This window comes from Fringilla coelebs (assembly GCF_963513975.1).
Source record: "Fringilla coelebs genome assembly, chromosome: 17".
Classification (NCBI taxonomy): domain Eukaryota; kingdom Metazoa; phylum Chordata; class Aves; order Passeriformes; family Fringillidae; genus Fringilla; species Fringilla coelebs.
In genome coordinates, this window is record NC_140043.1 from 1631664 (window position 1) to 1658260 (window position 26597).

Consider the following 26597-nt stretch of genomic DNA (forward strand, 5'->3'; position numbering starts at 1 on the left):
ACCCTGCTGGGGTAAACTGAGATTTCTGGCTGTGCCTGCTGGTCCCTCCAGCATCATCCCTTGATGCATTTCTGGTTTCCACTGCTCCCAAAGCTGTTGGCACCATACAGCCAGCAGCAGATTGTTCCCTACCCTCAGTGCTCCTCTGCCCTGTGCCTGCAGCCCTGAAGTGGCACACCCTGAGGCATTGCAGGGTTTTAGGGCTGGGGAAGGCAGACACACTGCTCTCCCCTTGCCAGCTCAACTCCTCCATCCTCTATGGTTAGGCATTTCCATCTTATTCAGACTCCCCTTGGCTCAAGTCAGCTCTTGGCTCATCTCATGTCAATTCTCTTTTCCCATATTAGCTCAGTATTTTCCTGGTTTCTAGTATTTTAAGTATCGGGTACCTGTAGGTACAACCTTTCAATGGCCCAATATCCATAATTTAAATTTAGCCTCCAGAAGGGCTCTGAGTCATACTGGGAGCTCAGTCCTGTGATAAAGAAGTATCAGAACATCCAATTGCCCTAATTTTTTAAAAATAATGCCTGTGACCCTGCATGCAGCCCAACCACCTGCCAGCACCCTGCTTTGGGATCAATGTCAACAGTTCCAGGCTCATGTCTAAAGTACCTCTCCAAGAGCAAGCAGAAACTTTGACTAGTCTCACCAGGCTGTGAATAGTGATGGAGAAGAAGTAAATTTACAGGAAATGTAATGGGATATTAAGAATTGACTGCTTGGGTGAATGACATCAAGGGAAAGCACAAGAACATCGTGGCCATGAGAGAAAAACAACACCTGAGCCAACAGTTATAAATGGTGTTGGAACATGGTTCTTGATTGTATGTGAAGGATAGCAGCGGTGCTCGACCTAAAGGCTGAAAACCTGTGAGAAAAAAAAATGGATCAAAATTTATAGTCTTGCCAAGAGCCTGTATTTTAAATGATTCTGTCACTTTGAGAAGATGACTCAGGATTTTCAAGTAGTGAGAACTTGCAGTGATAAGGTATATTTGGATATGTGATATGAGCACTTGCTAATGCTCAGCTAGTTTCTCTGCTTTTTTTTATATTCTTATAAACTATTTCCAGCCCTGGCGTTCTGGTTCTTCATCTGTGTAAGTGTGTATCTATAGAGAGATATCTTAAAAATGTGCATGAACTTATACAAACATCTACAGACACATGTGTATGTGTATAAGTGATGTTGGTGGCACAGGGCAAGCAGGCACACCTTTGTCTCTTTCTGTCATCTATATCTATACCTATACATATACACATCTCTGTTTATATTTTTAGCTATATCATCTCTATCTATACCTTTATGCCCATACCTATGTATCAATATCCATATTTCTACCTATATTCCTAAGGAGTTGCCTATTGTCTAGATTTGTAGTAACATGCCTAAAACTTTCCAAACAGTTTGCTTTAAGGTCCAGACCCTCTTCTAGCAGTTATAGGATATGACTGTCAAAGAGCTGGAACACAATGGCCCCAGCTCCATTGTACCAATCAGATTTGGTATTAAATTAAACTTGGGTTTATAAATATTTCATTTAAATGTCATTTTCCCTGATGGCAACTGAACCAGTTTGCTGGATCAGCTCAGGTGCTGCTTAGCCCTGGATTCCTGGAGGGATCATCCCTCAGGAATGCAGGTTTCAGGCCAGAGAGACACCCCATGAGGGGCTGAGAGGCATGAGGAGGAGGTAAGAAGGGGGTAAGAAGGGGGTAAAAAGGGTTGCTGAGAGGAAAGTTGGATATGCCCCTCACAGAGGCAAACGGTGAAGTGTGGGGCCCGAAATAGGAGAGCAAAGATTTAACAACTCTTTCTTTTCCTCTGGACATTTGTCCAGCAGTGTTGGTGGGTGCCAAGTGGGGATGGCTAAGTGCCAGAGACTTGCTGCTTCCTGCATATGTTTTCTAACTGAGGAAGAAGGGAAAAGATCAGAGCTACATTTCCATCTTCATCCCTGCAGGTTCATTTGCCTGTGAATCAGTGGGCACTCCATGTGTTCACCTGACCCAAATGAGCTCTGGAAAACAAAGTCCTGGGGCACCAGCCAAGTGAGAGATGGGAGTTGTTCCCTGCAGGTGAATTCACTGATATCCATGTCCCCCTCGCCATTAGGGCTCAGAGCCACCGGCTTTGCCCAACCTTTGTCTCATCCTGCGACATGGTCTGGCTCTGCAGTCTGGCTGCAAGGATGCACCGACACATTTTCTGCAGATTGACTGTGAAAATCAAATGACATCAGCTTCCTGTTTCTTGGGCCAAAAGTATTTCGCTGGGACTGGCATAAATGGGTATTCATTATATTTTCAAACTCTGTCCTGGAAAATCCATGTCTGCTTCTCCCAATGCCCTAGGAAAGAGGTGTTTATGGGGAGCAGCTTCTTCACTGGGTGCCTGCAGCAGCCAGGCTGCTTCTCTAGAGCTCCAGGAACAGATTTGCTCATAGCAATGTGGGGTTTTTAATTTATGGTGCAGGGCCTATTCATTTGCATTAACTCCTGCAGCTGCAAGAGCACAGCAGAAGTTGATGTTTTCTGTTGGTTCATCATTCATACACAGAAAATCACTTTCCTGGATCTGTCACTACCCTTGGTGAATCCTGCCCAGGTGAGCACAGGGATTTGGCACTTTGGCAAAAAGCCATGCATCCCTTGCCTTGCTGAGCAGGCACAGACAGCAACGTGCAGGACTCCTGAGACAGCTGCCTGCCTCCAGGGCCTGAATGGCCATGGCCACTTGCCTTTCTCTCTTCCAAAATGAACGACCTTCTCCCTGACTTGTTCTTCCATTGTTATCTCAATATTCTTGCAATAAAAGTTTTGGGACAACAGATGAGGCTGGGAAGACCCAGCATTCCTGTCATTCACAAGCCTTGCTGAATGGCTTGGTTTTTACCCTTCCTCTGCCTTTCCTTACCTGTTTAATTTGGGAACTTCAACTTTTATCTTCTACAACAGATTTTCCTGTTCATGACATTTATAAGACGGGGGAAGCTCAATGATTTCCCATGTACTTTTGTGACTTCACCAGTCTCTGGCACTTTCCCCTGGTTTGCTATAGAACTCCCAGGCATTTTTTATTATTATATTAATGGCTTTAGCTTGATGAAGCTGGGAGATAAAGTGATGTTTTCCATTTTGTGATGTGAGAGCTCATCGGTGGCTTCTGATGCTGCTGTGACCAGCTTGCCCAGCCCGGGCATGGAGTGGAACATAGGGGTGTAGCTGGGTGGGCCTGTGGCAGGGGATGGGTGAGCACTGCCATCAGGGAGCTCATATTAACACAGAATGACAGAATGATTTGGGCTGGAGGAGGTTTTAAAGCTCATCCAGTTCTACCCCCTGCCATAAGCTGGTCCACTGTCCCAGGTTGTTCCAAGCCCCGTCTAAGCTGGCCTTGGACACTGCCAGGGATCCAGGGGCAGACACAACTTCTCTGCATGTCCTCACCTGGGTGGCTGAGGAGAGCACCTTTGCTCCCCACAACCCCTGCTCCCATGTGTCCCTGGGTCTTCTGTTTCCAGGACAGGGATGATTTATTGTCAGACCTGTTCACTGGTGCACACATGAGAAAAATGGACCATCCTTGCTTCTCTCACCTACTGTTGAAGAGTCACTCCACACTCAAAACCTCATGTGGAAATAATTTTGGATATTTCTAGTTCCTTATTAATTGGTCTCCATCTAATGAAGCGGCTTTATGCACCATACAGTGTTGGCTTTCTCTTTCAGTTAAAGTTACCTACAAACAACTAAAGGGGTTTTTGAAGTCTGAAAGAATGAATGGAGGAATAATGGGCTCAGGTAATCAAGCCAAGCTTGATGTTAAATGTTTTGTCTTCCAAGTCAAGCCAACAAATATATCTGTTTTGATGTCTGTTTCCAAGTTCAGGGAAAGAAGGAATGATAGAACAGCGGACAGCAGCAAAACCTCTGGCTTCATTTTAACAAAGGTTTTGGGTTATTCCTGCAGTTGAAGTGAAAATTGAAGTTGTGATACCTGAGAAGGAGAGAAGCAAGGAGGAGATGTCTCCCAATGGGAAAGCCAGCCCTCTGATCTACAAAGTCAATGGGACTGCCCGGCACTACCACCTTGAGGAGCACTCAATTGCCAGCAACCCCTACCACAACCCCAAGGATGTGGTAGAAGCATCTGTGTGCCACGTAAAGGACCTGGAGAATGGACAGTAAGTGCCCAAAGTTTTTGCAGATAAAACTTGAAAAACCTTCTAACCTAATCTGAATGCCCTGTCTTGTTCTTTAGGGTTGTTGGAGATGATAATTTAACTTAGTAAGCTTTTTTTAATCTTAAAAAAATTACATCATGGACAAGTGACAACTGTTTTTACCAGAAGGTCTTCTGTTCCCTGCATCATTTGCACTGGGACTTGTCTCAGAAAGAGGTGATGTTCTGTAGCAGAATTTCTCAGAAGGCTCTGCTCAACTTGTGTTAATCAACCTAGCCATTTTTTAATACATTTATAGCCTCAGTGACTTTACAAAACAGGAGAAGCACATGGGTGGAGCTGATGGGGCAGGTCATGTGCTCCATCCTGTCTGCAGTGCCTGGCTCTTTCACTAAGGATGCAGATTTTCAGATCTTTTGCAAATGACAACACACTTCATCTGGGCACAGGACTGATTTAACATTCTGAAGTCTAAGAGTGCCTGTCCCAGTCACTGTGCTTTACAGGTGCCTCTTTTCTGGGGTAGAAGTGTAGGTTCCATTGACATCTCAGGAGGCTCCATCTGTATGTAAAAGAAAATAGTTTGGAATAGCTTTTGTTGCAGTGAGGGAGCAATGTAAGGTGTGTGGGACACAGCAGGAGTCTGACAGTTGTTTGCTTTAAATTGAAGTATTGCCTGTGATAGTATCCAAGAACAATCCATGTATTATGGGCTACTTTGTGCTAAACTTAAGGGGTTTCATGGGCCATAAATTAATTTTCTTAGGTAAGTTCATCCAGGAATAATTGGGGTTTTCTTCATTGCAATGGAAATTTATGTATTATACCATTCTGCAAAAGGATGCACTGGACTCTCTTGGAGTCTTTTCTGGACTCCATGGATTAAATCTTCACATGATGTGCAGCAGTTGAGGTTGCTTGGCTTGTATCCTGGTTCCAACAGGACAAGGCTAATTTCTGCAGTAGCCAGGAGGTGCATGGCCAGGATCCAGAGGTTATTCTATACAACCTCATCTCATTGCTGGGGCAGGGGAAGAGTCTCCTGTGGGAAGAAGTGGTTCCTTCTGGTTGAGTAACTGCAGGGGACAGAGTTTGGTACACAGGATGCTGGGGTAATGCTGGTTCCAAGGCCCAGGAAGTGGGGTGGTGAGCTCTGGGTGAGCAATTTGGCATGTGACTAGCTCTCTCTTTTGTACACTTGTGTTATTAATATTCTTGCTGTTACTGTAGGTTTTCTTCTCTCATTGCTGATCCCAGTAAATTGTTATCTCAGCCTTGTTATCTTTGCCTTTTGTGACTCCAGTTCTCCTCCAGCCACCCCCAGGTGGGGCAGGAGGGAGGGAGGGTGAGCAGCAGCATGGTTTTGGTGGGAGCACTAAATTGGGGAATTCCATTCCTAAACCACAGCAGCCTTATTTAATACCCAGCATGGGATGGGAAGGCTTGAGATATCCACAGATCTGCCCAGAGAGGGTTGGAAACAAAATTTGACCCAAGCATTTATTGTATTAGGTGCAGAGCAACTGGCTGCAACATTGCTTGGTCTGTTCACGTGGGCATGGTACCCCACCCTGTCTGTATTTTCATATATACTCTCTGTGCCCAGCACAGTGCTCCTTTTGAAAGCAGGGTGAGGGATCAGGATCATTCTGTTGGTACACTGTGGGATATTGGTTTATGACATGATAACATGAAGGACAATGAGGGCCATTTGGGATGTGTGTTCTGTGTTGGTCTCCTTGGGTACTGCCTCTGAGACTCCATAAATAATCATACCCATACTCTGGAGACCACAGGGGACAAAGATTTTTCCCAGGTTTCACTGCCTTTTCTTCCTTCAAGCCTGTGACAACAGCTTTTGAGGGTTTTGAATTTCCCTTGTATGTTAAGGAAATCCTGTTCTTGTTGCTAAGTCTTCCAGGTCTCCTTAGTGCAGTCCACACCATGTTTAGAGTTACAAAAGAGGTTTTCAGGAAGGTCATTTAAAGATCTGCCCCAGGGGTGGATAGTCAAGAGTGGCATGTAATGTGGCAGAAACAGGACTGTTCTGCACCAGTGGTTTGGAAGTTCAGGCCTGAACAACAAGATCCCAATAAAGTGGGAGAATATTTGAAAGAAAAATGCTGTGGCAATTCCAGAGAGGTGCAAAGTTATGCAATGTGTTGGGCTCTGGCTACTATTGATCAGACAGGGTTCCATACTAGACAGCACTCCCAGGGACAGAAGGAGCAAGGAAGAGCAAGAGGCACCAGGGGTACTCCAACTGCAGCTAAAGCACAGGCACAGCCCACGCTGGAAGCACTTGCCCCTCTATGGAAGAAGACATCCAAGGCAAAATCCATCCACTTAGTGAGGGATGAAGAGGAAGCAGGGCCCTCAGAACAGGGGAAGAGGCAGAGCCAGAGACAAGCACCCAATCCCTGTCCCCGTGTGAGTTGCGGGATATCCGAAAAGACTTCAGCTGCCAGTCAGGAGAGCCCCGGCGATCTGACTGCTCCGGTGCTGGGATATGGTGGCCCACGACATGGAACTAGGTGGTAGTGAAACCAAGGAACTGGGATCCATGTCCTGGGATGTAGCCACTGACAAGGTGCTGGGGGTTAGGATGTTTTGGGGTTTTGTTCCCCCCACAGAATTTAGTCCCATAAGTTGATAGGAAACAAGAACGACCGGGTAAAGGAAGCGACCAAGCTCGAGGAGGAAGGCATCTGGCTCCCCGCCTCTTATCTGAGGTATCTGGTTGGGCTGATAAAAGACGCAGCTTTAAGAGCTCTAAGAGACGGGACAGCTTCAAGTTCTCTCCCCCTGTATCTCTCTCTCTGCTTGGAGAGGTTGGAGCTGCTGCTTGGGCTGAATGTAGCCTAAATAACACCAGCCTTGTCCCCACCAGCCAGCAAGAAGGAGACACAGGCTTTCCCAGGAGCTATGGGTTTTTGGAGGATGCATATTCCAGAGCACAGTCAGATTGTCAGCCCTCTCTATCATGTGACACAGGAGAAGAATTATTTAAAGGGGGGTCTTGAAGAACAAGGAGCCTTGAAGCAAATTTAACAGGAGATTGTTGATTCAGTAGTCCTTAGGCCCGTCAGGACAGGACAGGGTGAAAAAGATCTGCTCTACACCACAGCCAGGAAGAATGGTCCTTCTGGAGACCCTGGCAGAAGGTACCTGGGGAGACTTGAGGACAATCCCTGCGGTTCTGGAGCCAAGTATGCAGAGGATCTGAGGCCTGTTACACCCCAAATGAAAAAGAGATACTTGCAGTTTGTTAAGAGGTTTTATCTGCTTCAGAAGTGATTAGCACAGAAGTACAGCTTCTTCTGGGGCTGGGTGGGCTGGGTGTTCAAAGAGAAAGTCTTTGCCATACATCATGCCACTGCTGTTACCTGGAGTAAGTGGATTGGTCTGATCAACAGCGGGCTTGGATGGGAAACCCCAGTAGCCCTGGGATCTTGGAAATCATCACAAACTGGCCCTAAGGTGAAAATTGCAGATTGTCTTCAGAAGAGGAGGAGGAGGAGGAGAAGGTGAGATATGCTGAGGAGGCCCCACCCATATAATCAGTTACTTGAAAATGAAAGCAGTGTGCTCTCTTCACTGACAGTTCCTGCCTCACTGCAGGGATGCATTAACAGGGGAAGTTGCTGAATGGGGCCCTACACGGTGAGTTGCAGAAGGTATTGAGGGACAAGGTGCATCAAATCAGGTTGCAGAGTTGAAAGCTTTTCAGCTCACTTTAGATATTGCTCAGTGAGAGAAACGGCCAACAGTACCTCTACAATGACTTGGGGATAGTAGCAAATGCTCTGTGGGGCTGGCTGGAATGATGGAAGAAGATCATCTAGCAGCACAGAGAGAAACCCATCTGGGCTGCTGAACTGTGGTGAGACATTGGTGCCTGGGCTGTCAAAGTCCATCATGTGGATGCACATGTTCATGAGTCAGGCACTGAAGAGCGTCCCAACAATGGACAGGTGGATTGAGCTGCCAAGATTAAAGTGTCTCAGGTGGGTCTGGGCTGGCATCATAAGGGTGAATTATTTCTGGCTCAGTAGGCCCACAATACCTCAGGCCATCAAGGAAGAGATGCAACATGGCCTCATGATTAAGGGGTGGACTTAACTGAGGACACTATATCCTGGGTAATCCATGCTTGTGAAAAGAGTGCTGTGACCAAGAAGGCCAAGTGGGTGAAGCTGCTGTGGTCAGGGGGGTGGTGGTCGATGTAAGTGTGGGGAGGCCTGGCAGATTGATTGCATCACCCTGCTGCAAACTCACTGCCAAGGCAAGCATTATGTGCTGACAATGGTAGGAGGCATGACTGGGTGGCTGGAGACATACCCACTGCCTAGAACACCATTTTGACCCTGGAAAAACAAATCCTGTGGCAACACAGCAGCACTGAAAGAATTGAGTTAGACAATGGTACTAATTTCAAAAATATCCCTGTAAACACCTGGGCTCTGTTAAAGGTTCGGAGGAGCTGGGCTTATTAACACTGACCAAGGTGCTATACCTTACAAACACAGGATATTGAGTGGGTATACCATATTCCCTGTCTCACACCAGCCCCTGGGAAAGTGGAATGGTGCAATGCACTGCTAAAAACTACGTTGGAATCAGTGGGTAGTGGGACCTTCAGACACTGGGATCTATGTTTAGTGAAGGCCACATCATCAGTTAATGCCAGAGGGTCCACCAGTCGAGCTGGCCCTGCCCAGTCAAAACCTCTATGTAGTGTAGAAGGGCATAAAGTCCCTGTGGTGCATGTGAAGAAAGAATGTGTTAAGGAAGTAAGTTTGGATCCATTTTACCTCAGGCAAAGACAAACCCATCTGTGGGATTGTTTTTGCTCAAGGATGCGTGTGCCTTTGGTGGGTGATGCAGAGGGACAAAGCAATACAGTGTATCCCTCAGGGAGATTTGACCTGTGGAAGTGTGGGTGACCTATTGCCACCTGTGCAGGTGAGCAGTGGCAGCAGGGCTGGAGGGGAGCAGGGCAGAGCACAGGCAGTAACTGGAATTGCCTTGACAGTGGAGTGAAGGAAAAGGGAGAGACTGTCTTGGGAAATGCTTGTTGCACAGGTAGGGTTCTATTCCAGGGTCAAGAGGCAGCCTTACCTGGTCCATGAAGATGTCCCTGCCTATGGCAGGGGGTAGAATGAGAAGGTCTTTAAGGTCCTTTCCCACACAAACCACCCTGTGATTCTATGAATATCTAGGTTGACTGGGGAGCAGGGAGTATGATAGATGAAAAGATTTGGAGAGCTCTTCTGGCTGCAGGGAAGGTGAGGAAGGTGAGGCTGCAGGTGGCCACAGCAGTGAGCTTTAGCTCCTCAGCTAAAGCCAGGGCTGGGAACTGTCACTGGTCTGGGAGCCGGTCCCATGTGCATCAGCTGCTGCAACATGCTACGAGCGTGCCAGCACCAGACATTTTGGGTTGAGAATAAGGTGTTTTCCAGCAGGCTGAGTCCAGGTCAAGATAGGAGTGCAGTGAGATGGTCCCACAGCTCGTGTGAGCAATAGGCCAAGCCGAAGGAGTCCCCTTGTGCTGGTACCCAGAGTGATTTTCTGGGATGATTCTCCCAAGGAGTGTGCTGGGCAGGGGTGTGCATGAGCATGGCATCAGCCAGGGTGCTGGCATGAGGCTTCAGGCTCCCCTGCCTTGCATCACTGGAGGCTACAAGCACAGAGTATGCTTCCTGCCTAACCCTTATGTCTTTCTGGTACCAGGACAGTCTCAGCAGAACTGAGATGCAGAAAGATACTGGAAGATAAACTGGTGTTACTGTACCCATCCAGCCTCCCAGCAGGCTAATTGGAGGGACAGAAGATAGCCCCCCAGTGCTCTCACAGCTCTCAAGCAAAGGTCCTTTCCAGGCCAGAGCTGAGATTTAGCTGTGCTTCCCGAGTGGGGAATGGGGTGGGACAACAGGACAAATTCCCAACTGAGTAAACAGCTCAGGAGGGCGCAGGGCAATGTAAATCATTCTCTGGATTACTCAGGAGTGAGTGCAGGATGGGAGCCTTGCAGGTGGCTGCGTGCTGGCTTGAAGACACCGGGTCTTGTTTTTGACTCTCTGAGTTCACACAGCTGCTTGGGTAAGCTGTAAATTCTTTAACTTATCGTATCTTCCCAGGGAGTTATGGTTGCCATTGACCAGGTTTTATCAGCTGAGGAATGCAGCAGGACTTGTACTGCTCCCTTCCCCTTGTGCAGAGGGAAGAGCTCCAAGTGCCGAATGTCCTACTTGGGGAGGGAGCAGAGCTGCATCTCTGAGGAGCCAGGTGGCTGAATTAATGGGGCAAAGGGCAGGAGTGGTGAACTCTTTTCACCCAAGGGGACAAGGAAATTAGGGAATTGAGCATTTGTCATTGGACAGTTGTTGCAGGTGAAGCACTTGCCCAAAGTCTGGCTTGTTGGGGTTTGAGGGTGGAGCAGAAGTGTTGGTGGGCTGAGACCTAATCTGATCTCCATGGCTTCAAAGCAGAGTGGGGCAAGTGTCTGTGTAGCCTGAAAGCAAATAATGGGATTGAGTTGGGATGTTATCTGAGAAGGAATGAGCACACAAAGTCTGTCCTATTCTTCTGAGGCCCTGGAACCTGGTGTGCATGAATAGCGTTCTGGAATCACACTTGGCCAGTGACTGCCTTGAGCGAGTGGGGTTTGCTATGGCCACGGTGATGTGTTTGGCACCCCAAAGGCAGCGTGCTGGGATGGCTGTAGAGATGGTCCTCTTCATGCAGTAGTAGCAGCCAGGATTTACAGATAAACATCAAGCTGTGTAGGGATAGGCTTGCTGGCTGGAAGAGGGGAGGACTCCAGAGAGCAGCAGCTCTGTGTCAGCTCTGTGTTCCCTGTCCAGCTCTGTACAAAATGAGGGCTGTCTCCTCAGCTCTTACTTTCCTCCATGGTTAGCTGGAAGACTCTGCTCTGGGAAGCAGCTGCTGATAGTTGCATTGGAAGGAGGTTCAGTGCCTCAGGCAGACCATGGACTGCACAGAGTGTGTTGGGACTATTGGTTGGAAAGGGAGCATCTGAGGGTGGGAAGAGACAGGATGTGCTGAGGGGAAGGTCTGGCAGAGCTGGTGGAGGCACACTGAGAGGGCAGAGAGTAAACATCTGCTCAGTGCAGAGCAGCATCAGCATCACTTAGCAACAGGTGGGCACTGCTCTGCAAAGCTGTGGAAATGTCTCTGGCCAAGGTCTGGGCAAGTGGAGGAGTGGAGACCTCAGTGTTGGAGCCTTCTGTGCCCCCGTCTCCAGCCTGCAGAGGGATCAGTGAGCAGCCTCCTGGGAACGTGGATGGTTGAAAGACTTGTGCTCCTGTAGATAATGCCACTGACTAGTGACACATGGCCACCAACACAGTCTGCAGGTCATGGGAACTCTGGCAAACATAAGCACCTGTTGAAGCTGCAGTGCAGAGCCTGTGCCCAGCCAGTCTGCAGCAGGCAGAGCCAGAGTTTCTGGGCACCATGGAGGAGGCACAACATCCCTACATCCCTGGGAGATGCTGTGGACCTGCATGTGGATGGTGTAGAGGTATGTATTGCTCAATTTATCCCTGCTGAGACAGAAGGCTATGGAGCATCTCTTGGACAACCCAAGGGTGGTAGAAAGGATTTTCTAAAATGCTGCTTTTCAGTGCTAGTCGCATCATCAATCACTCATTCAGCAGAGGGGTGTGCTCAGTAGCTCTTTCTGGCTTGCAAACAAGGTGCATGATCAACAAAGAGATGTTTTTGACCAGGATGGGGCTGAGTCTCAGCCTGGCTTAGCTGGTCAAGGAGGGATGTGTGGCCCAATGAGCCAAAAAACTGCCAAGCTCAGTGTTGTAAACAATTGCTGCTGTGCTAATCACGCTTTGATCCAGGGTACTTCACCATGGAATCATTGAATCAGAATGGTTGGAGTTGGAAGGGACTGTTAAAGGCCATCTGGTCTAACCCTCTGCCATGGGCAAGGACACCTTCCACCACACAAGATCGCTCAGAGCCCCATCCATAGAATCACAGAATGTCCTGAGTCGAAAGGGACTCAGAAGGATCATCCAGTCCCAGTCACAGCTGTGCACAGGACACCCCAACAACCCACCCTGGGCATCCCTGGCAGCACTGGCCAAAGGCTCCTGGAGCTCTGGCAGCCTCGGGGCCGTGCCCATTCCCTGGGCAGCCTGGGCAGTGCCAGCACCCTCTGGGGGAAGAACCATTCCCTAATATCCAGGCCGACCCTCTCCTGGCACAGGTTCATGATGTTCCCTCATAACTGCTCTGTACTTCCATTTACCATCAAAGTGTTTGGCTGAGGCATTGCTGAACCAGACATCTTTAACTTCAAACTATGATGTAACTGCAGGGACACCAAGTATAGCACTAGGCTTTTGCAGCTGTTGCAAAGCCAGCACATCTGGGATCATGGCTGTCTGTAATTTTGCAGGTTTTGTTGGCCCTTCAGTTATACCCATTAGACCTGTGCCTGAGACGTGCACAGCATTTGTGCACTCTTGGTCTTTGTGCAATCCCACCTTTGGAGCACAGCCCTTCTTAATGCTGGCTAACAGATTAAAAGATCTTTGAGCTCTTAAACAGGTAGAAAATTTCAACAGCACCAATCTGTGCAAATCCAGAGATAGTAATCCCTTTTCCCAGTCAGAGTATATCTCTTCTCAGGATTTTTAATGCTGCAGAACTGAGCCCTAATGGTTGTTTAGGTCTGTGTGAGCCTTTGTGGAACATGTTACAGTAATGTTCAGGAACATGTTACAGTCCCATGTTCAGCAAAACCCCATTCAGCTTTTATAGGATCGTTGGAATTAACTGCCCCAAGTGATGAATATATTTTTAACTCTTCTATTAGCGTTTGCAAAGCCTTCTCTTACTATCAAGCTACCCCTAAGTCTGGCCTTTGCTCATGAATGCATGCAATGGTCTTCTCTATAGAAAATCCAGGAATATGATTTCTCCAGTATCCTGAAATGGAACCATGAAGAACATGTCTTTTACACCTAGAACTGCTGTCCATTTGTGTGCAGCTGCTTGCAGGGTGGCACTGAGACTGGCAGTGTTTGGGATGAGTCTTCCCGTGTCAGCATTCAGCCCCCGATAATCAATCATTAAGCACCAGCTCATGTCGGGTTTCCTCAGTGGCCAAACAGGAGAATTATAGGGGCTATGTGTCCTAAATATAATACCCTTTTGTTCTAAATTTTTAATAGAGTAATTTTCTATTTTTTTCAGAAAATTTATTATATGCAGTTTTTGTGGGTTGGGACGACCAAACATTCCTGTTGTGCAGTTGCCAAACTTCTTTTGAGAGCACCATATCCTAAAATGTTTTCTTCATGATTTGTGATTGTAAATGTCTGTGAGGTCATTTGTTTTTCCCCAGCTAGCCATAAACAGACTTTGACAGTGGAATATATAATACTTTGTCCTTTGAATCCTGTTAGATGGACTCTCCTTATTTAAAACTTAAATTTATTTTTTCAGCATCTGTGGGGGTGGTCTGAGATATTTGGGCTCCTGTAGTAATAAAAAAATTCAAATGTTGTTTTCTAGGTCCTACTGGTAAGTAGATATGGGGCCCATCATTATCAGATCATTGATAGGTCATAATGAGCTGGGTGAGAAGGCCCAAAGTTCATCCAGAGCTTAGTATTTTTTTCCTTTTGTGTTTCTGTTAACTCAAAAAGAATGGGGGGGGGGGGGGGGGTGGTGGTTCCTGTGGAGGCTTTCCATTACTTGTGTTCTTCCCATCCTTCACCACTTTGACTAAGTCTGCTGTCTTGCATTGGACTGTCCCCCGAGGGCATCCTAAGGTCACTGTCCTCATCCACACCTCCTTTTGCTCTTCCCAGAAGTAAGCAGAGTTTTGATCTTTTGTTTCTCTCAAGTAAGGTATGTTTAAAAGTCCTCACTCAGCATTGTGGAGGTATCTGCATTTAAGTTTTTAGGCTCCTCTCAATAGCCTGAGTTTGCTCTCCAGAATGGCTTTCCTAGCCCATTTTCCTTGTCTGGTTCCCAAGCCATGCAAGAATTTTGCCCATGTGGGGATAATTGCCTTCATTATGCATTACATCTCTTCTAATCTAATCTCATCTCCCAACTAAATAAATTTTCATCATTGCAGGGGCACCTCTCAATAGAAGTCTTAATTAGGAACCAGCTCTGTGGAGATTGGGGTGTTTCTGTTTCCACATCAAAGCTGCCTTTGTAAGAGCAGCAGAGATTCCATCAGTTGACCATGTGGGTATGGAAGCTGGGTCTCCTCTTCCCATAACATTTATTCCTCCTGCCCAATGTGCAGCCTCGCTAGTTATTGAATAGGGTTGATTGGCAAGCTCAGGTCCAAGATTTAATAAACCTTCTGGCCCCAGTATCCCTTAGCCTGAGTTCCATTCAGCAATATTCTAGCTTTCCCAGAGACTCACTCTCCACAAATACTCAGTTTCTGACTCCCCTGCTTTTCTTCCATATTTTTCCTGTAGATTGCTAGTTCCAGGGGGGTCCCAGGCCATAAGTTCTGTCCGTGTTTCTCCTCTGACCTCCTTGGGGTTCTTTGGACACTTTGGTCTTAATTATGTGTTCCATTTTAAAATCTGGAACCTCTTCCTCTCTAGGAGGTGAACATTCTATTGTTTCATCAGAGTTCTGTTCTCCCTCATCAGCATTTTCATCAGGGCTTTCTCAAAAATCACCATCCCAATCCTCGGGTGTTACTATTAATTTTCACATTTTTTCAGCACTGGGGGCTTTTTATAATATCAGTTCAAATTTTTCTTCCAAGGCTTTTGTCTTTTCCTTGAATTCTTTTAGCTGTTTCTTTAATTGGTCATTTTGATAACTGTAAAGACAGTTGTACATGTTTTCTGTCTTTTATTTCCTCTCTCAGATTATTAGTTTCTTTTATGATTTGTTCTCCCCATTGCCATGCAGCCTTTAAGCATAATCTCACTGCATGACACGATACCTCTTCCTTTTTTATCTTCCAGTGATCCCTCTTTTTATTTAATTCTCTTGTATCCTTTCCCACTCGTACCAATTGTTCACTGACCAAAGATTATCAGTGTCAATGTGTGTCTTCTGCTGCCATAAATATTCTGTCTCTTTCTCAAAATTATTTGCCATCCTGCTGACTATGTCAGTTTGTCACGGGTGGAGTGGGAGTTCTGGACAAAGTTTGTGAGAGAAGCTGCTGTTGAGTCAGGAGGTGCAGAAAGGACTCCCTGCCTTTCTAAACTCCTTCTCCAAGAGAAGCCTTGGTGTGGCTGGATCCAATCCTAACCCTCATTGCCAATGGTTTAAGTCTAAGGAATTACAAAGGTGTGATTGAACCTTTGTACAACTTTGTCCTGCAGGGATAGGGATGGCAAACCAGATATATTTGTATAAAAAGAAATTTTTTATTACGATAAATGATTAGACAAAAAGATCTTAATCAGAATTATGTACTATACAGCATAAAAGCTAAAACTAATAGTAGAGTAGAGTAGAACAGAGTATATTAAAGTAATTTTATTAAAGCTGGAAAACCCCATGATTATGAAATAGAGATTGATGTCACTCACCCAGACCAAGGAGCGTGGGCAAATCTCCTTTGCTCACTCTTGAGGAGTGACCTTGAAGGGTGTCCCCACCCCAGGGAGGAATCTCCACACACACTCCGAGAAGGCATATGTTAGAAGAACCTGCTATTTGTAAGGAGAAGGACTTTTAGAGTAAAAAGTTATTGTCAGTCAGATATCTGCAGTTCCAGCTTAGCATTTTTAGGTAAGGATAATTCACCTTATCTGCCCCATCTTCCTCTTGCTATCAGAATATTTAACTTTGGGATTGATGAGTCAGACTGGATTTAGCATAATTCAGGACCAGAAGCAGTGTGACACCCTCTCTCAGTTCACCACTGACAGCTTTGCAAAACCAGGTATTGTTCGAGTTGTCTTACCCTATCCCAGGCAGAGCATCCTGCTACTCTTTCTTTCTTATATGTAGTCTAGACTGATCCTCTTTTTGTTTAAGACCATTCCTCCTTGTTCTGTGAGCAACTGGGAGATTTCAAAGAGAACCTGAACCCCTCCATAGGAATGGCTTGAAGGTCTGCTGGCTCCTCTGCAGAGCAGAGCTGAACCCAGCAGAGCTGGGGCCAGGAACCTAGTGCTGGTGGGCGGTCACTGTGTGAGCTCCACTCTGCAAAAACAGCTGAGGAAAACATCAAGAAGGTCACACACAGGTGTCTGCTGTCCTGAGGGATTTATCAGGAAAAGTGACCCTGGGACATGGCCAGGACCGGAGCAAAAACCCCTGAGTGTGGGAGGTAGACCCCAAGGTTCAGAGTCACCTCTCCTGGTTTTCAGCTCTGGGAGATGTGTTTGGTTTGAAAAAGTAACACAAGCCTGGCAAGGGCCTGCTGAGCTGCTGGGGCCAGGAGGGGACCTGATGTCACAGTAAAACCAGTTTGGTTTCTTGCTCCCACTACCAGCTCCCCCAGCAGCTGGGGAGGTGTTTGAGCCGCCTCTTGGCACAATGATGGATAAATTAGGTGCTGCCACTGAATGGCCCAGCTTGGATGTGCCCCAGTCCAAAGTTGGCTGGGTGAGGAGGAATGACCTACATCTGTGGTCCCCTGAAGCCAGTAATGAGCAGGTTGGAGGAGGAGGGGAGCCTGGTGGGACTAGGGCTGGATGGTAGGGTGGAGGGGTGGCGTCTGCTGTGAGGTGGATGCTCTGCCATCTGTTTCCATATTCCTCCTGTCCAGGATGCGGGAAGTGGACCTGGGCTGCGGGAAGGCTCTGCTGATCAAGGAGAGCGGGGAGTTCCACGCCGTGGGACACAAGTGTCCCCACTATGGGGCTCCACTGGTCAAAGGTCAGTCTGCATCATGTCCTGGAGAGCAGCCAAGGGCATCACGGGACAAAGGACGGTCCCTGACTGCGGAGCAGTGCTGCACTGCACGCTCAGCATCACCGGGGCATCTGCTGCCTGGGGAAGGCATGGGAACAAGCTGCACTTGCACAGAACTCCCCAGAGCACTTTGCCAGCTGTGGTTTGCAGCTGCCCTGCTGATCACAGGGCTGGGGCTTCTTCTCATTGAGGGGAAAGAGGAGACTCTTTGGGCTGATGGGATCCTTTCAGTGGCAAAAAGAACATTGCTTATGTTTTTGACTGAAGTGGGATGAGGTGGAATGGTTTCCCATCTTGGCACCTAAAAATGTGCATCCTGGCACTTTCTCAGCACATGCTTCAGGCAGGTCTCTGCCCCTTGCCTAAGCAACGGCAGCAGTCTGTGTACTGACATGCATCACCAAAACTGGGGTTGGGAGGGCACTTTGCTCTCCCAACCCCAGGTGGGATCCTGGGGAAGACAGGGGAGCATCCTTCTGAGGGTCTTCTGGGCATTGCTGGCCCAGCAGCTGTGCTCTCAGCCCCCCCACCCTGGGTGAGTCTCTTGATGGGCAGGGCAGAGGAGCCCCACACTGCCCTGGAGGTGAGAGCTCACAGCCCTTTCAGAGACCTGTGGTGCATTCCTCAGACTGGCTGTCACACAGGGATCTCTCTGGGGACTTTGCTGCAGCTGGAGGTGCAGGAGGGCTGCCCCTGTGCCCCACCCATGCTGGTGATGAGATGTGTCACTGCTGTGCCTCAGCAAGCAGAGACACAAGCTCAAGACCAGTCCATGGCTGCATGGTGGCCTATGCTCTGCCCTGGCCCTGTAGGAGGGAAAGCTGAAATCTGAGGTAGCAGCCTCTGAGCCCACACCTAGCGAAATGAACACATGGCTTTGGGCATGCCTGTGCCTCCCAGGTGTGTGCAGGTGCCTTGCTGTGCCAGGGTCTGCTCTGAAACACGTGCACTCTAATCAGTGATGCTCTGCGTGAGGCACCACTTGTTCTGGGTCATAGTGGGGCTTTTAGGAATGACCATGAGGCTCTGGGGATGGCAGCCCCATGCTGGCTGGAGAGTGAAGTTAGATCCCAGAGCAAACAGTTTTGGAACTGCGCCCAGAGGCAGTGGAGGACCCTGCCATCCAGGGCATTTTAGAAGGAATTGCTCCTAGAGGATCCCAGCTGGTCCCCAACATGCCCAGTGTACATGTTGAGAAAACTCCACTGTCACCCATCCAGTTCCACATCAACTGTCACGGGTCCTGTGGGAGAGGGGCCATCTTACAGGGTGGGAGGTGGCTGCAGGGCAGCATCAACCCTGCTCTGCCATGTGTGCTGCAGGGGTTTTGTCCAAAGGAAGAGTCCGCTGTCCCTGGCACGGAGCTTGCTTCAATATCGGCACAGGTGACATTGAGGACTTTCCCGGCTTGGATAGTTTACCCAGGTTCCAGGTGAGATCCTTGTCCTTGCAGCAGAGGAATCGTGGGATGGTCTGGGTTGGAAGGGACCTTAAGGCCTACGTCATTTCACCCCCTTGGACACCTTCCACTATCCCAGGTTGCTCCAAGCCCACTACAGCCTGGCCTGGAACACTTCCAGGGGTGGAGTAGCCACAGCTTCTCTGGGCACCCTGTGCCAGGGCTTCCCCACCCTCCTAGGGATCAATTCCTTCCCAATATCCCATCTAACCCTGCCCTCTGGCAGTGGGAGCCATTCCCCCTTGTGCTGTCACTGCAGGCCCTTGTCCAAAGTCCTTCTCCTGCTCTGTTGGAGCCCCTTAAGGCCCTGGAAGGAGCTCTGAGGTCTCCCTGGAGCCTTCTCTTCTCCATGTGAACAATCCCAGTCTGCCTCAGGGCTGCTCTCAATTCCTGCATCCCCCAGCCTGGACAGATAAGGCAAATTGCTCACATCCAGCTGCAGCAGCTTGCATTTGCCCTTATTGAAATGTTAAGATTTCCCATGTGGTCACTTCTCCAGCCTGGCCGCATTCCTCTGCATGGATCCCTTTCCTCTAGAGCATCAACCACACCACTCAGTTCCGTGTCACCCACAAAATGACTTTTAATTGGGATAAGCAACTTTCTGTATGGCACGGAGCAAATATTCTCCAAGGATGTGCTGGTGTCACCAGTGGAGAGCAGCTCCCCATCCAGCTCCTTCCCCCTGCAGCTCCCTGCTCCCACCCACAGGCATCAGGTACCTCCTGGGAACCTGGGGGTGCCCAGTCTGGGAGGTGTCTGGAGTAGGAGTGGGGTGGGACTGAGAAGCCCTGTGTAAGATTTGGGTAGAGATCAGGATGCACGCTGAGCGTCGGTGTGGGGTGGATCCGAGGCAGGAGATCCCACAGCCTCCAGCTGGGAGAGCCTGGCCTGAGCTGCTCCTGCAGGTGACCCCGTGCCATCCCCCCTTGCTCCTTAGCTGTGGGTCAGAGGGAGCCCTTGCTGCTCTGCAAACTAGAGCTGTTCTGTCACCCTCAGGTGAAGATTGAGAAGGAGAAGGTGTACATCCGAGCAAGCAAGCAGGTGAGGGGCCACTGACATCCAAAAATCAAGGCAAATGCTTTCATTTTCTGCTGTATGTGCATGGGGGTGGGGTGGGGGGAAATGCTTCTCTTTGATCCTCTGGCTGGGCAGAGTGATGTGTGAGTATCTAGTTTATATGGAGGTACAAGTGGAGCAGGGCAGAGGTCTTGGGTCCCCCTTCCACCAGCCTCCCTGCAGCTGCTGGACACCTGGCCTGGGCTGTCCATGCTTTCAGGCCTTACAGGGGTTTGTCCTGCACTTGTCCTATGTTTCCTTAAGCTCAGAGCAACTTTTAATTTAGCAGGCCCATGGGAAGAGGCCTCTTCCACCAACCTTTTGGCATGGTGATGACAGAGGCTCCTTGTGCTCCCTCCCGAGCCCACACCTCAGCTCCTGCTGGAGAGGAACCTCATGCAGGGGTAGAAAGGGCTCTCCTGCCCTGATGGAATGCAGAATAAAGCCCATTCAGGCCACTGCCATCTTTCTTTCCTTAAAAAGCCGTCTTTTGATGCATGGTTGTATGTACACATGTGCAAACCCGGTGGCTCAGAGCCCCAGAGGGCCCTTAGAGCACTTGGGTTAGATCCAGAGATGTCACCTGAATGGCAGCACTTCAACTCCAGCTGATCTGGGGATGTGATGAGGGGAAACTGAGTCTATTTGCTCTACCAGGAACAGATTTTGACCTCTAATGCCTGGGAACAGGGGGTCTGTGCAGCAGGGCTCCACTGGCACAGGTCCATGCCTGTGTTCTGGTAGATTGGACAAGTCCATCAGCTTTGGATATCAGGTGTACAAGCTCTGCTCAGGTTAATGATAAAATTCCTGGCAGAGTTTCTCCATTTTTGTCTTAGCTTTGGTGCAGAATTGCACAAGGACACCTGCTTTGTCTATTGCCCCACCACCCCAGCTCTGAGTAGTTGCATGTCTTTGCAGAAGATGATGGATTTGTTCTTTTGTGCCTTGTAAGGGGCAGTGCACTGGACATGGGAATGGTATTTGGATGAGCAGGGGTTTGGAGTTCTTGTTCAGTACCAGGGTGTGGTTGTTCCCTTCCTATCCAAGCTGGTTTATGACACTGCTGCGATTGTCCCCATCCCTGCCTGCCTGCCCAGGGTAATGCTGAGTGAAGAGAATTGCTTTTCTTCTTTTCTTTTTTTTTGGTGGTGACACAGGCTCTTCAGACACAGAGGAGGACAAAGATGATGGCAAAGTGCATCTCCTTGAGCAACTACAGCCTGAGCAGCACCAATGTGCTGATCATTGGTGCAGGTAAGGGCGGCACATGCTGGGGTCACTGTGTGTCCCCTCCCAGGCAGGGATGGAAGGAGGGGGTCTGTGTGTGCCCTGCACCCTCTGTCACCCCTCCTGCATTCCTCCCTGTGCAAAGGGTAAGACCAGAAAGTCATCCTGAACTTTTTTGTACTACATGCTACTCATCCAGAGATGCCCTGTGGTCCAGTGTGTGGAGCTTTACAGTTCCCTGTTGCCATGCTTTGGAATGAGCCCTGAATCCTCTTCCTGCTACTCCCTTCCCAGTTACATTAGCAACCCCTCATTTCCACAGATGATGAATGTAGAGTCTTTTCAGGTTCCTGTGGTGTTGATGCACCTTTTTCTCTTGGACCTTGCACATCACCATCTCATCCCATTGCAGCTCCAAAGTTCTCACCTCAAGATGGTTCTCTGAAGATTAAAGTTCTTCCACCTTGCCAGCAAATGTCAGATCCCTGCCAAAACCAGCAAAGCTGCCCAATTTTCCCTCCCCTCCCCTCCCCTCCCGGCTGCCTGGATGCAGTTAGACAGCATGTCCCAAGGCAGCTCTTTGTTTGATTTAACAAGTTTTTTTCTGTGATTGAAACAAGTGAACGAAAACACCCTTAAAGAAATAGCATGGAAAATGCTCTGCAGTGAGTCACACAACCAACACATTGGCCATGGGGAAGGGAGGACTTCCTGCTCTCCGTGCTTGGCCATAAATTCACCAGGAGCAGGGTGTGCAGACCCTTGTCTGACTGGAGAAGTCCACGGTTCTAAGTGGCTGCTTATGGCCTGGAGTTTGTCAGAGTTTGTAGGCTTTAGCAACACTCCTCAGGTGTGCTCTTTGTGTATTTGTGACAGTTTAGGGACAGACAAGAGGATTAATGTCATGGTCCATAGAGTGTCCCTTCTGCTGCCTCATGCATCTGCTCCACCTGGCTTCCCGTGTGAGCTGTGTGAGTGAGGAGAGGCTGTGAGGTGAGGCCAGGGCTGCTGGAGGTGATGGTTTTGGAGTCAGCCCCAGCAGGTTTAGCAGCACACACCTCCCAGGGCCACACACACTTGGCTGTCACTGGTCTCCTTCTCCCTTAGGGGCAGCTGGGCTGGTCTGTGCAGAGACCTTGCGCCAGGAGGGTTTCTCTGACCGGATTGTGATGTGCACCATGGACAGACACTTGCCCTATGACAGACCAAAGCTCAGTAAGGTTTGTATCACTCTGGGGGTGTCACAGTTCCCCAGTTTTGAAATTTGCTCCCCAATTTTAAAATTTGCTCTAGGGCCTTTTCCCGCTATTATTCATTTCAGCAGCAAGGTTCTGTTTCCTTAGTCTTCCTGTCTCTGTTTCCCTTGAATTATCTTCCCTCTTCGTGACTGAAATAAGAAACACAAAAAAGGAATTTTTCAAACTAAATTAAGATTACTTCAGCAGAAAAAAAAAAGTTTTCTTCCTTGTGTGGGTGGTGAGGCCCTGGCACAGCCCAGAGCAGCTGTGGCTGCCTCTGGATCCCTGGAAGTGTCCAAGGCCGTGTTGGACATTGGGGCTGGGAGCAATCTGGTCTAGTGGAAGGTATCCCTGCAAATTGAAATGAGATGAGCCTTTAGTCCCTTGCAACCCAAACCATTCCATGATTCATGGGGTGATTCTTCCATGGATGAAATGGTAGCTCTCTTAGCCAGCTTGTACCCGGATGGGTCTTCTTAAAGTGTTTCTGGATCAAAAATATTTAAGTCAATGAAATGGAGCATGTGGAAAAATGGTGTTGCCTACCAGAGTTTTTATTACCATCTGTTTCTTGCTGCCCAGGGATGCTCTGTGCCACAATTATGATGATTCTCAGCTGTCATCACAGCTTGATAACTTGATGGAAGTGCAAAGGTTGCTTTAGGTTACTTTTTCTGGCACACATCCCATTTTGCATTCCAGTTTATAGACACAGGATGATCTTTAATCAGATTTTTTTTCTGCTGGTTCCTGAGCCTTCTGTGATGTCAGAGAGCAGCTCAAGTTGGACAACAGCATTTCACCTTGGAGCCTGAAGATAACATAAGGTGAACTATGTGTTCATCCTCATGGCAGGAATGCTTACCCATGGGGGCTACTACAATCATAGCATCTTCCAGCACCCAAAAAAAGGGATTTTCAAAGACTGGCAAACATGCATGTGGCTTTTTGGGAGCGTTCAGGCCATTTCTGTGCTTCTGCAAGTCCTGCCTGGGGTGAAGAGCAGCTGCCTGCTGCCTGCATCCAAGCATCACAGGGGTTGTGCTGAGGAGCTCGGGGAATCTGAGAGTCCCTCTCCCAGCCAGACAACTCTTCCAAACACTCATCCCCATGTATGAGTCTTACACTAGCTCTTCTTGCTGTTAAATAGTAGGAGCATTCCACATGCCAAAGATGTTGTAGATGGTTTGTTAAATACTCCACTGAACACTTCTGGCTGTAGTTGCTTTTGAAAGGTACACAAAGCCCACGGAAGAGAAGACAGAATTTTTGGGAAGGGGATAGGAAAAATTGAATTTTTCTTAATCCTATTGTGTGTGGGACTACACCTGTACAAGCCACTGGAGGAGTGGCACTGCTAGCTCTGTAAGCAGCCGAGCTCTTGCTCCCTGAAACTGCAGCAGTGCCCTTCCTCTGCCCTGCTGAATGCCTGTTATCAGTCTGTCCCCAGGTCCTGTTCCTCCCTGTCCCGAGCTGTTTCCCTTTGTCTCCTTTGGACCATGACCTGTGTGTTGCCACATCTCTGTTACTGTCCCCGTAGCACCAAGCAGCAGCAAAAGGCATGGTGCTTGTGTACTGCTGTGCTTTGCCCTTCCTGCACACTGTCACAGAGGGGTCAGGTGTTCCTCTCTGTAAATGTGGAGTATTCAAAGAATTTGCAGTAAAACCTGTATGACCCTGCCCCTGCCTCGAGTCGTGTGACACCAGTCCCTCCTGAGCAGAACACTGTCTGAAGTCAGAGTGAGGGCTTGTTCTTGTTGGGCTTGTTCCGGCCCCTGACCAGGCCACCTCCAGGGAGAAGGATCTTGCACATCCATCTCCATGGGTGAATAGGAAAGCCCTTGATTCCTACATCCCCTGTTGCTCCTGGATCAAACCCAAACACCATCCCGTGAGCAGATGCTGCTGCTGGGCACTGTGATCGGTAGCAGGGCTTGACTGTGGCATCCACGCTGCAGGCAGGGAGGGATACACGAGCAGGGAGCAGCCTGCACACCCAACTTGGTCACTTGAGTCTGAGCTTGTGTCCACAGAGTCAGGAGGACAGATGAGCTCGGGCTCAGCCCTGTGTGCAAAGATGTACATCTCACTGCAGTGACCAGGGAGGGCTGGGAAGAGCATGAACCTTTATCTGGCAGCTGAAGATGTGCAGATATGGGCCCCACCCCCTTGCTTCAGCGCTGGATGGAACTTGTGCAGCATAACTTGGGTGCTTTTGGAAGTGTATCCTTGTGTGTTCATGCTGCTTGTTCTTACTGCTCTTCTAGCTGCCATTTGCCCTGGTAACTGGCTGTTTTCCAAATAATCTAGAATGGTTTGAGTTGGAAGGGACTTCTAAAGGTCATCCTGTGCCACCCCCCTGCTGTGGTTTTTACTCCTTTTGCTAGACGAGGTTTTGCTCTAGTCCAGCACTTTCAGGGATGTGGCAGTCACAGCTTCCCTGGGCAGCCTGTTCCAGGGCCTTCCCACCTGTGTTGTAAAATGAGGCTTTTCTCTTGCTCCTGTGAGCCTGTGTGTACTGGAAGGGGCTGCAGTTATGTCTGCTGACACTCTGAAGCACTTGCTGTGATCTGCCTGAGCCGCTCAGCACCAGCCCCATGCCAAACTGGCAGAGAAGGCACCAGAGCCCAGGCCAGCCTCTTGTGACAGCTCCTACTTGAACAGGCTTTCATTCCAGCCCTGTAGAACCATTCCCTTAACCCATGCAGCAAGTGCTGACTTGTGCTGGTAGCAGCCATTTCTCTACTCACCTGTTCAATCCACAGCAGCTAACAGAAAAATGGCTTTTTTTGCAGTCAATGGATTCCCATCCTGAGCAGATTGCCCTGCGCCCCAAGGAGTTCTTCTGCACCTATGACATTGAAGTCCTGACTGAAATGCAGGTAAGGAGAGTCCTGTGTGTGCCTGAAGGAAAGTGCTGGTGTGCAAAGGCTGTATTTAGGGAATGTGGCCCCTGTCTCTGTTCTTGGCTCACTGGATGCCCCTGTATGAATGTTGGGTCTCCCCCAGCCCCCCTCTTTTTGCCCCAGAGTGCAGGTCGCCTGTGCTTGTTCAAAACACAGCTTCTGTGTTCAAAACACAATGCTCCTGTGGCAGGAAGGGCGCTCTGGGTGTGACCATGATGTGGCTATCTGTGGTTACCATTGTGTGTTACCTGCCATTCCTCATGTGGATCTGGGGAGCCATGCGCCATCTGATAAGGATAATCACCCTTCAAACAGTGCAGACAATGATGGCTTAAATATTTCTCCCCATTATTTTATTTATATTGGGAGACCTTCAAGGATTTGTGAGAAGGCAACTAGGAATATTTAAGGTATGGGCTGGCCAAGCTGCGGACATGGGGGGACTAAAACTAACAGACTAACTAAAATCAACCAACTAACTAACTAAAACTGACATGGAGGACTAAAACCTGACAGACAAGTTGATTGGGCTGGGACCTTGGTGAAAATCTGGGATTTCTTCCCTTAACGTTATTTAGGAATGATTTTAGGTGGCGGCTGTGGATGTCAAGAGCAAGATAGCTGTGTTCAAGGATGGGTTTAAGATGGAGTACAACAAGCTGCTGATAGCCACGGGAAACACGTAAGCTTCAGACAAACATCTCGAAGACCAAGAGAAACTGTTTTATCTGAGAATGTGAGGAGCTAATGCCTGGGGATAAGGGATGAAATGTGGCAGGTGAATTTAAACACTGAATTTGTTTGAGTATGGAAAAGTCAAGGAACACAAAAGATATTGGAAATGTCTGTATGTATCTACATCTACATCTATGTATCATCATCTATATATTTCATATATATCTACATCATGTGTTATAGAATCACAGAATTACAGCATGTTTTGTGTTGGAAGAGATCTTAAAATTCATCCAGACCCGCCCCTGCTGTGGACAGGGAGCACTTTCCACTAGACCAAGTTGCCCCAAGCCCCATCTAACCTGGCCTTGGACACTTCCAGGGGTGGTACCAGGACCTTGAACACATTTTCTTTAACAAAAGCTCCAAAGTGGAAGTGTCCTAATTCTTTTAGAGCGCATTTTTGCCACATTGCTCTTCTTTTCACTCCTTGATAACACTCAACCCTGACAACCAGATAATTCATCCCTCTGAATTTTTATCTTTCATTTTCTGCCAACCTTTAAGATCTTTTTCAGCAATTAAGGCTTAACACTTTGCTGTTGCAGCCTTAATTAGGTGTTGCTGTTGCCCCATTCTAACAGACCCTTTGGGAGCCATGGCCCCAGAACAGGCATTTTCAGGACTGAAGCTGGTCCACCCATAGGGAGAGGTGGTATTGATGTGCTGGCATGCTGAGCATCACTCCGGGTTGCTGTTGTCACTTGTGCCCTGGAAGTAGTGGATCAGTTTGTTTTCGATTGGAGGTTTGTCAAAATCGGCAGTTTAAGCTGAAAATGAGGCATCCTGGATCTCCTTCATTGTGTTCCTTACATCAAGCCATAAAATGATGTAGGAGAAATGCAGCTCCTGCATAATTTATCATCTGGGGAAGGAA

At 48.5% G+C, this 26597-nt stretch overlaps 1 protein-coding gene across 1 annotated transcript in view; it reads left to right on the plus strand.

Annotated features, from left to right (window-relative positions):
• AIFM3 (AIF family member 3) overlaps positions 1-26597 on the plus strand; it is a gene marked incomplete at both ends in the record, with an annotated part of 51831 nt that overhangs the window by 12885 nt on the left and 12349 nt on the right. The window contains 8 exons of the mRNA XM_084217535.1: positions 3977-4190; positions 16948-17057; positions 18416-18525; positions 19552-19596; positions 20772-20868; positions 21949-22061; positions 24875-24961; positions 25576-25667. Coding sequence (XP_084073661.1) covers positions 3977-4190; positions 16948-17057; positions 18416-18525; positions 19552-19596; positions 20772-20868; positions 21949-22061; positions 24875-24961; positions 25576-25667 — 868 coding nt within the window. The remainder of the gene's footprint in view (positions 1-3976; positions 4191-16947; positions 17058-18415; positions 18526-19551; positions 19597-20771; positions 20869-21948; positions 22062-24874; positions 24962-25575; positions 25668-26597) is intronic.